Here is a 9,502-nt window from a genome sequence, read left to right as displayed (position 1 = left end):
CCAGAAGAACCTCGCTGTGATAGTACGGCTCCTGTGCCAACAGAAGAGGCATCTACCTCCAAGACAAAGGGACGAGAACAATCTGGCTGTTGAAGAATGGGTGCGGATGAAAAGAGAGACTTTAATAATATAAAGGCTTGGATAGCCTCAGAGGACCAAATACCAGCATCAGCAGATTTGCGGGTCAATGCTGTGATGGGAGCCACGAGAGAGGAGTACCCCTTGATAAATTGACGATAATAGTTGGAGAATCCTAGGAAGCGTTGAGTGGCTTTAAGGCCTGAAGGTTGGGGCCAGTCAAGTATGGCTTTCAATTTTGTGGGATCCATCTGTAGACCGGTGCCTGAAATAATATATCCCAGGAAGGGAATTTGTCTCTGCTCGAAGGTGCATTTCTCCAATTTGCAAAATAACTGATTTTTTCGGATACGAGAGAGGACCTCCAATACATGAGTACGATGAGATGCTAGATCTTGAGAAAAGATGAGAATGTCGTCCAAGTAGATGACTACAGATTGGTACAAGAGGTCTTGAAACAGCTCATTCATAAAGCTCTGAAATATGGCTGGGGCATTGCATAGCCCGAAGGGCATGACCAGATATTCAAAGTGGCCGTCTCGGGTGTTAAACGCCGTCTTCCATTCATCCCCCTCCTTAATGCGTATAAGGTTATACGCTCCTCTGAGGTCAAGTTTAGAAAAGATGGTGGCACCCTTGATCCGGTCAAATAGTTCAGAAATCAGTGGCAGTGGATACCGATTTTTAACGGTAATGGCATTCAGGCCTCTGTAATCAATGCAAGGGCGGAGGCCCCCATCTTTCTTTTTTACGAAGAAGAAGCCAGCCCCAGCTGGGGAGGCAGACTTGCGGATGAAGCCCCTGTTTAGATTTTCTTGGATGTACTCCTCCATAGCCTTAGATTCCGGGAGGGAAAGGGGGTAAACACGGCCCCTGGGAATGGGTTTACCAGGTATCAGATCAATGCCACAGTCCCAGATTCTGTGAGGAGGAAGTCTAGTGGCCTCTTGTTGACAGAAAACATCAGAGAAGGTTTGATATGGCTCAGGCAGGAGAGTCACAGGAAATTCTCGGGTACGTCTGGGACTATTCGGGGGAACCACTCTCTGTAGGCAGCGAGAGAAGCAGGACTGTCCCCAGGACAATATGTGACCAGATTTCCAGTCCAAGGTGGGAGAGTGGGCACGAAACCAAGGAGGTCCTAGGATGACTGGGTTGGTAGATCTCTGTATTACTAGAAAAGAAATCTTCTCCCGATGAAGTGCTCCTATCTGAAGTAGAAGAGGAATAGTGCGTACCAAGATGGACCCCTCAGGGATTCTTCCCCCATCAATGGCCATCAGAGAGATGGGTTGTTCCAAGGCTTGTGTGGGAATAGCGAATTGTTTAACTACTGTGGCAGCAATGAAATTTCCTGCGGCTCCGGAATCTAGAAGAGCCGACTGCGGGAAGGTCTTTTGTCCTAACTGAAGGGAAATGGGAATAGACAGGCAATCATTACTATTGGGAACTGACTGACACTGAGAAAAGAGGCCCAACGACACAGCTCCAGAACTCGTTAGGCCCTGTCGTTTCCCGAGCGTTTGGGACAAGAACTCAGAAGATGGCCACTCTCTCCACAATATAAACACAACTTGTTCCGAAATCTTCTCTCCCTCTCTTCGGCTGATAGGCGGGTCCTCCCAAGTTGCATGGGCTCTTCAGGGGGAAGAACAGGGGTTTGGAAGTTGGGGGCCAAGCGAATCATGCTACGCCGCGACTGTTCCTTCTCGGAATTACGTTCCTTGAAACGCAAATCAACTTTGACACAGAGGGAGATAATGTCGTCCAGAGACGTAGGGAGTTCCTGGGATACCAACTCGTCTTTGATTCGGTCTGAAAGGCCCTGCCAGAATGTAGCTACTAGAGCCTCATCATTCCAGCGAAGTTCAGAGGCCATGGTTCTGAAGTGGACCGCATACTGCCCCACAGATTGGTTTCCCTGGCGGAGTCGTAGTAAGCCGGAAGCGGCATTGGACACCCTTCCTGGCTCATCAAATATTTTCTTGAAGGTGGACAAGAAGAGGTTGAAGTTCTGTAGAATGGGGTCGTCCCTCTCCCATAAGGGGGAAGCCCATGCTAAAGCTTGACCGGACAATAACGAAATCACATAGGCCACTTTCGTTTTTCCGGAGGGGAAGTTCCCAGGTAGAAGCTCGAATTGTATGGAGCATTGATTTAAAAATCCTCTGCAATTTTTAGGGTCTCCATCGAACTTAGGTGGGTTAGGTAACCGTAGCTGCGAGGAAGAAGCTGCTGCTGCTGCCTGAGGTACAGGGGCCACTGCCGGCCCAGGTGATCCACCAGCCACTAGGGTGTTCTGGACAACATCCAAGCGAGTGGATAGACTATTGAGGAATTTTAAAAGTTGCTCTTGGTTAGCTTCTTGTTTATCCATCCTTCCTACTAAATGCTCCAACAGATCTTTAGCTGTGGTATCCATGGTCAGAGCAAACTGTAACAGATTCTGGATACTATATTACTAATCTTGATTAGCGCTGGCTTACCTGAGGTGCGGAGTCTAACGATCTCCCCGGTGTTCACCAAGAACCGCCGCAAGGCGGGGTGGGCTTCGCTGCCAGGAGTCGCAGGTCGCGGTCCCCAGGTTCGCCTCAAGATGTAGTACAGCGGAGTGAAGCGGTGGTAGCGGAGTCAACAAGCCGGTTCGGTACACAGGACTGGAGTCAGGCAGAAACAGAAGGCAACTCGGAGTCAACAAGCCAGGTTCGGTACACGGGTCACAAGAATAGAAGAATGGTGATCAAGCAAGCCGGGTCGGTACACAGGGATTAGAGAGCCAGGGAAGTCAAACAGGCAGAGATCAGCACACAGGAGACACTGGAAACAGGAAGACACTGCAATCCACGAAGAGCAGGAGCCAGGAACAGGTAAGTGTTGCTCTGACACTCAGCGAGTGTCAGAGTGAGGTTTTTATACAGAAGGGGATTCAAAATCCCCGCCTCTAGGTTGTGGTCATGTGACCGCCTCCGGGTGCGGTCACATGGTCCTGAATGCGGAAGTGCGGCTGGACGGAGCGGCGGGGATAAGGTAAGTCCGTAACACCAGACTTCAATTCCTGCAGACAGAATGGATGGTTAAGGGAGCCAGAGTCCCATTCCAGCACTTGGAATAATTGTCTAAGATACTTAGAGGCCAAATCTGGTAGCCAGAATGGATTGCTATAAAAAAAAGTTATGATATATATATATATATATATATATGTGTGTGTATTATACAAAGCGAGAAAACACAGCAAACTTCACTCAAGCAGAGAAAGGAAACAAACTTTTTCCACAGGAAAAACATACTGTGGAGAATTGTCAAGTACTTCAGATGCAAACCACTCCTTAGTAATAAATACAAAAATAAAATAGTGCTGGCAATCTAGGTACTTCCCCCGAATTACCCATTGGGACATTTCTACCGGATTCCCCTGACTGGGAGTAGTTTCCTCCCAGCCTATAATACCTAGCACATTGGATGAAGGCTGTGTCCAGCGAGAAGAGACATGTACCTGCATGTACAATGTAGACAAAGAGACAGCACTTAGCTGCTGCCGGTCACCAGGGTGACTAATCACCGGGTAAATCCCTGCCCATTGTATCCATCGTTGCTGTAATGGACACAATGTTTATGACAGTACTAGGTGACGTATCATCAACTGAACAAGTCACGTGTTCTATGTGGGCGGGACTCCAATGTGATTATATAGCGAGACCAAATGGAAGCTGAGCCTTCCTGTTGTGGGCGTGGCTATGTGCGTTTTGTCTTCTTTCATTGGCGTAGCTCTTGGTAGAGGGCGTCGCTGTGCCCGATCCCTCAGAGACCGCTCGGCTCTTCCTGCTGACTGACGGTCGGATCATGCAGCTTTTAGGGACGTATCAGGAACTATGACTGGGAGACCCTCCGGGGATGGGGATTGAGGACCTCCCGTACCTCTGGGACCTGCACAGGTACACACTTCCCACTAAACCCGTGCTAGTGACAGCTGCCTCCTGAGACAGCACAAGGAACATAAGTTTTATAGGGCACAAGTGAAAGTATCAGGAAGAAGTTGTAACAGGAAGCAGTCGCTGGACAGTTAGCTCTATCTGCCGTCTACTCTTCATGGGATCAGGGTGCAAGTACCTGAGCTGTGTATGTGTCAGGAAGTGGTGGGATAACCCATGTTGTAGTCTGTGGCTACCAATGCAGTGGGTGTACATAGATCTACTGTAACACTCTGGTGTCATTGCAAAGCCGAATTATAAAGTTGACATTCGCATTCTGCAAAACACAATTCAAAGTGGACGTGGGGTCTCTCAATAAACAGTTATCATGAACTATAGTGTTCTGCGTGTATGTGAAGCACTTTCCAGGTCTAAACTCTTTATTAGTCGTTGTCGCCCCTCTCCCCTCCTACCATTCAGCCCCCTGCTTCTGTTCTGTACCTATCACTTCTCTGTTCTTTCTGCTGTCCCCCAACACTTGGCAAAGTACACCCTGGCGGCCACCCGCCTGCTGCCATCTTCTCTGTTACCTGGCACTCAAATGTCATTCCAAGTGGGCAGCCTGTCACACAGGAGACATGGTGTACCGGTATTAGAAGGTGCTTGGTACAGTAGGGTGGATGCTGGGGGGTGGTGTCTGCAGTTGTTGGTGACAAGAGAATTAGAGGGGTCATTAGTTGAAGTTACTAATTGATCGGGGGAGGAGTGGTGCTGAGGTGTTTGTTTACTGGGCAGGAGGGTAACAATGACTAAACGTCAATTTTAGAGCTTAGAGTGCAGGATAACAGTCATGCATTTAACACGCTAAGCTTCAGAATTACCCAAACTTATAAGAACGATTCAATAAGATGTTTTTGGAAGGTAAGGTAATACATTACTTGAGTCATGTATGTTCTGTTTATTATTCAGTCTTCCAATATTATTGTCATGACTATTTTTTTAACTGTAGTATTTTAGTTGTATTAGAAATCCTAGCTTCGATTAATTTTAACCTGTGTTGTTGTTTTATTTTAACCCAAGTCTAATGTGTCAAGTGTGCTGGTCTTGCAGTTTGAGATTGGTTGGTTTATTGACTTGTTAGAGGAGAAGAACAACAATGCTGCAAAACTTCGCATGGATCAGGCCATTTCACAAAGGCACAAAGTTCTGGCAATACAGTCTTTGATTTTGGCTTTTGCTTGCCCCACACTTCATGTACTTTATATGGAGTGGATAGAGGTGGGATAGCAGCAGTCACGTCATCCTGCGGTGTGGGGGGTAAGACTAGGAACACTGAAAGACAAATTTTGCTGATGAAACTTCAGTTTCACAGTGACTATTTTGATGAACAGTTTTATTTAAAACAAACAAACAAAAAAACTAATTTCTGCTCTTGAAACAAGGCAATAAAGACTAGGCTAAACCAATGATTCTTGACCAAGCCAATATAAGTAATGGTCTCACTAACATGCAGTTACATAAAAGTTTTTATATTTAGTTACACGTTCTGCAAGCAGCAAAAAGGTTCAAAGATGTTCAAATGACATTTCAACTAGAGATGTTCACTGACCCCTATGTTCTAGTTTTGGTTTTGGAACTGGATGTACTTCGTGTTTTGGCAAAACCACCCTCGTGTGTTTTGGTTTTGGATCTGTATTTTTTAGAAACATTGCTAAAATATGTTAAAATCACATACTTTTGCTCTTTTTTTGTTCCTACATTATTATTAACCTCAATAACACTAATTTCAAGTCATTTGCAGTCAATTTTGACCACCTCACAGGTCACAATATTATTTTCATACACTATCAAACAAAGACTGCAGCAGTTCTTGCCAGTGATAAGAAGGCCATTGTCATTCCTAGGCAGAAGACCAAAACATCCACCTCTTATGTGTGGAATTATTTTTACCCAAATCCTGAAAACAGTTGTCTAGCCATTTGTAGCGTTTGTAAAGCCACACTCAGTTGAGGTAGGGACCTTAACCATCTAGGATCCTCATCCATGTTACGCCATTTGAAGCAAGTTCATAGAAAGCTCTTTGGGAAATCAGAAACTTATGCTAAAAAAAATAACAACAAGCAGTCCAGTATCAGCTACCTCCTTTCTCTCAGCTAGATCCCAGCACCTGCAATCTACACCCCCAACACCTTCATCATCAATATAGTCACAAGTGATCGGAGTTAGTCCTGCATCCAAGTTGCTAATGCGAGATGACTCCTCCCCTATCCAGGACTCCTCAGAAGAGTCCTTGAGCGTTGGACCCACTGCTGCTGCTGCTGGGGGTGGATCTTCAACCCAGAAGCTGACCAAGAAGAAGACTACTAGTAGTGTACAAAAATTGACTGTTAAACAATCCTTAGCAAGTATGAAACTGTCACCCAGATGCAAAGCGGATCACAGACACTATGGCGACTATGCTACTACCAGATCTGCGTCCAATATCCAACTATTAATGCAGCTGGTTTTAGACAGTTACTTGAGGTCTTCTGTCCCAGTTACCGAATTCCATCACGACACCAATTTACTAGAAAAGCTATTCCTCACCTCTACCAGAAGGATCGTAAAAATTTAATTATTGGGCTACAAAATGCCATTCTACCCACTGTACACTTAACCACAGATATGTGGACCAGCGGAACTGGGCAAACTAAAGATTATATGACTGTGACAGCCCACAGGGTTGGTGATTCGCCTTCACCAGCAGGAACTGCGGCAGCATGTACCCAAGTACGTCACGTTTGTCAGAGGCAGGCTACTATGTCTATCATCTGCTTCACTAAGATGCATATTATTATGATTATCGAAGATTTGTAAGGCTCCACAGTGCCGTACAGTAGGGAAGACAGGGGCATACATAAAACAGGACATACGTGAAACAAGAACAGAGAAGGCAGTTAAAATGAAACAAAGACATGAAAACAAAGAATATGGAGGACCCTGCTCATTAGAGAGCTTACATTCTAAAGGGAAGAGGAATATCGAGGATAAGGTCACCTCTAAAAAAGAGATGTGTTTTCAAAGAGCATCTAAAGATTTGAAGGCTGTGGGAAAGTCTGAGAGTTGTGGGGAGCAGCACGGGAGAAGTCTTGAAGGCGGGAGTGAGAGGTGGTTATCGGAGACAAGACAAGGCGCAGGTCAGAGGTAATACCGCTGACCACCTGTTTGAAAAACTAAGGGATGTCATTGCAACATGGCTTATCCTGCTTGTACTCTCCTGAGGATATGTGATTTCTGATCATGCCACCAATATTGTTAGAGCATTACAGTGGGGGGAATTCCATCACATTCCCTCTTTTGCTCACACAATCAACTTGGTGGTACAGAACTTTTTAAAAAATGACAATGACATGCAGGTGATGCTGTCTGTGTCCCAAAATATTGAGGGTCATTTTCGGGATTCTTCAACAGCATGTAGGAGAATGCAGCAGCTGCGAAAAAGAATAGAATTTAGGGGGAATGTACTTTAGTCCAGCGAATTGGAGAATTCTTTCCGTGTTGTGCAAGGTGCTGAAACCAGTCGAAGTAGTCACCTCTGATGAGAGTGCAGACACTGTTAACTTGAGTCAACTGATTTCCTAATTAGACTTTTTGAAACGCAGCAAGAGAAATTGAAGGAGGAAATTAAAAAAGCGATATGGAATGTGTTGGCGCTATATAAATAAATGATGATGAATTCCACTAATTATGTTGGACTTGTAGACTTTATTAGTTTTGCCAGGATCCAAGAGTTATCAACATCATTACATTTTGGCAACTGTGCTTGATCCTAGGTTTAAGAGCTATGTCTTTTTCTTTCCAACTGACCAAGATCTCAAGAGATGCAGTGAGCTCTTGGTCAGCAAGATGACAGCTCAAGTGGTACATGACACAATGACGTCTCCTCCTTCAGTTTCTCTGGAAATTGCTGGTAGGAAAAAACTTAGCTTTCCCAAGACACCCAGTGGTGATGTAGATGAGTCTGCATAACATTTTGACAAATGTATCAAGCTGAGATTTTTCCGGTGGGTTTGAAAAGAGGAAATGTTGCCTATAGCAACCAATTAGATTCTGGCTATCATTTTGTAGAATGTACTAAATAAATGGTAGCTAGAATCTGATTGGTTTTTCAAATCCGCTGGTTTTTCAAATCCGCCGGAAAACTCTCAGCTTGATACATTTACCCCTTGGTCTGGTCTAAAAGAATTGCCCACAAATTGTGACAGGTCTTCCATAAAATGAACTACAAATTCCATGATAAAGGCAATTACATAAAAGTACACAGAATTCTGTGATGGTTAATTCCATTGGGGATAAATTAGTATTGTTTGAGGATAATGTACAGACTGATGAGGGTGAATATGATGACAGTGTAGATTGCAGGTGCTGAGAGAAGGGAGCTAGCTGATGCTGGTATGCTTGGTAATATTTTGGGTAGAATGGCATGTTGGCAACTTTGTTTTTCTACAGTAAACTTTCACCTTTATTAGAGAGGTGTTTTTTTCTTTACAAAGGTACAAGCTTTTTATTTACATTTTTGTTTCCCTGACTTAAAACCACTATGCACTTGAACATAGACTTTAGCACATGAGGTAGAAAGATTAGTATCGTCATGGCTGAAGACTGGAGATTGACAAGGACACTGCCACCCCTCCTGTTTCTGTATGAGCTATGGCACAGTAGAATGTCACTGGATAATTTTAAGAACACTGACAGCCCTATTACAATTTCTGTTTCAGCACTGAACCCTGCCACTTCTCCTGTTTCTGAGTGAGCTATGGTACAGTAAAATGTAACTGCAGATTTAGACTGACTGCCAGCCCTATTATTTCTTTTTCAGCAATGAAAATTAGCAAAGGAGCTCTCCTCTTTGTGTGTAACCTATATAACACAGTCAGGGCTGCCAAGAGGAATTCAGGGTCCGGGACAACAAATTCATGGGGGCCCCATAGTTGAGTAAGCAAAAAAAAAAATCATGTATATGTTCGCACAATTGGGGGTGTGGCAATGCGCGGTTGGGGCATAGCTAGCACAATAAAATCAATAGGTCCTGAATTCCGCGGAGCGTGACATTTGTCCAAGCATTCCTGACTTTCAGGACATCTAGCACCCTTGTGTAGTATAGGAAGAATGCAGTGTGCACACAAAGAGTTCAGTCTTGGCCTGCGCCCACTGGACTCACCAAACATTGACATTGTCCCTACTAGAATGACAACATTTCACACACTATGCTTCTCTGTCCTACCTGTTCTTCTCCCTTTTACCACATGTGGCTGCAGATTTCTTTAGTTGCGGCTTGTGTGGATCATGGAATGTTGGAGGACCTATTTGGAAAAAAAAATGGCTACATTTAGAAAATTACAGCCAGCCCCACCGTTAAATCAATAACATCCATTATTAATAATTAGGCCTTCCTCCAGCCCCAACATTAAAAGAGTATTCCCATTACCCCGCAAACAAAATGGCAGCCATTAATTAGCCACCATCTACCTCACACA

The 9,502-nt window shown here is 44.6% G+C and overlaps 1 protein-coding gene across 2 annotated transcripts in view; it reads left to right on the top strand.

Moving 5' to 3' along the window:
- The first annotated feature begins 3,852 nt into the window (after positions 1-3,852).
- The window catches only part of RFFL (ring finger and FYVE like domain containing E3 ubiquitin protein ligase), a 66,557-nt gene continuing 60,907 nt past the window's right edge, over positions 3,853-9,502 (top strand). The window contains exon 1 of one of the 2 annotated variants that reach the window (XM_075195039.1): positions 3,853-4,010. Coding sequence is in view for 1 of the 2 variants with exons in the window: in XM_075195038.1 (XP_075051139.1) it covers positions 4,895-4,907 (13 nt within the window). In the remaining variant the exon portion in view is untranslated. Of the gene's footprint in view, positions 4,011-4,802; positions 4,908-9,502 lie in introns of those variants that run through there. The other variant, XM_075195038.1, reaches the window with a different exon arrangement.

This window comes from Mixophyes fleayi, chromosome 2 (genome assembly GCF_038048845.1).
Source record: "Mixophyes fleayi isolate aMixFle1 chromosome 2, aMixFle1.hap1, whole genome shotgun sequence".
NCBI lineage: Eukaryota > Metazoa > Chordata > Amphibia > Anura > Limnodynastidae > Mixophyes > Mixophyes fleayi.
This window is presented reverse-complemented; position numbering and strand designations above follow the sequence as displayed.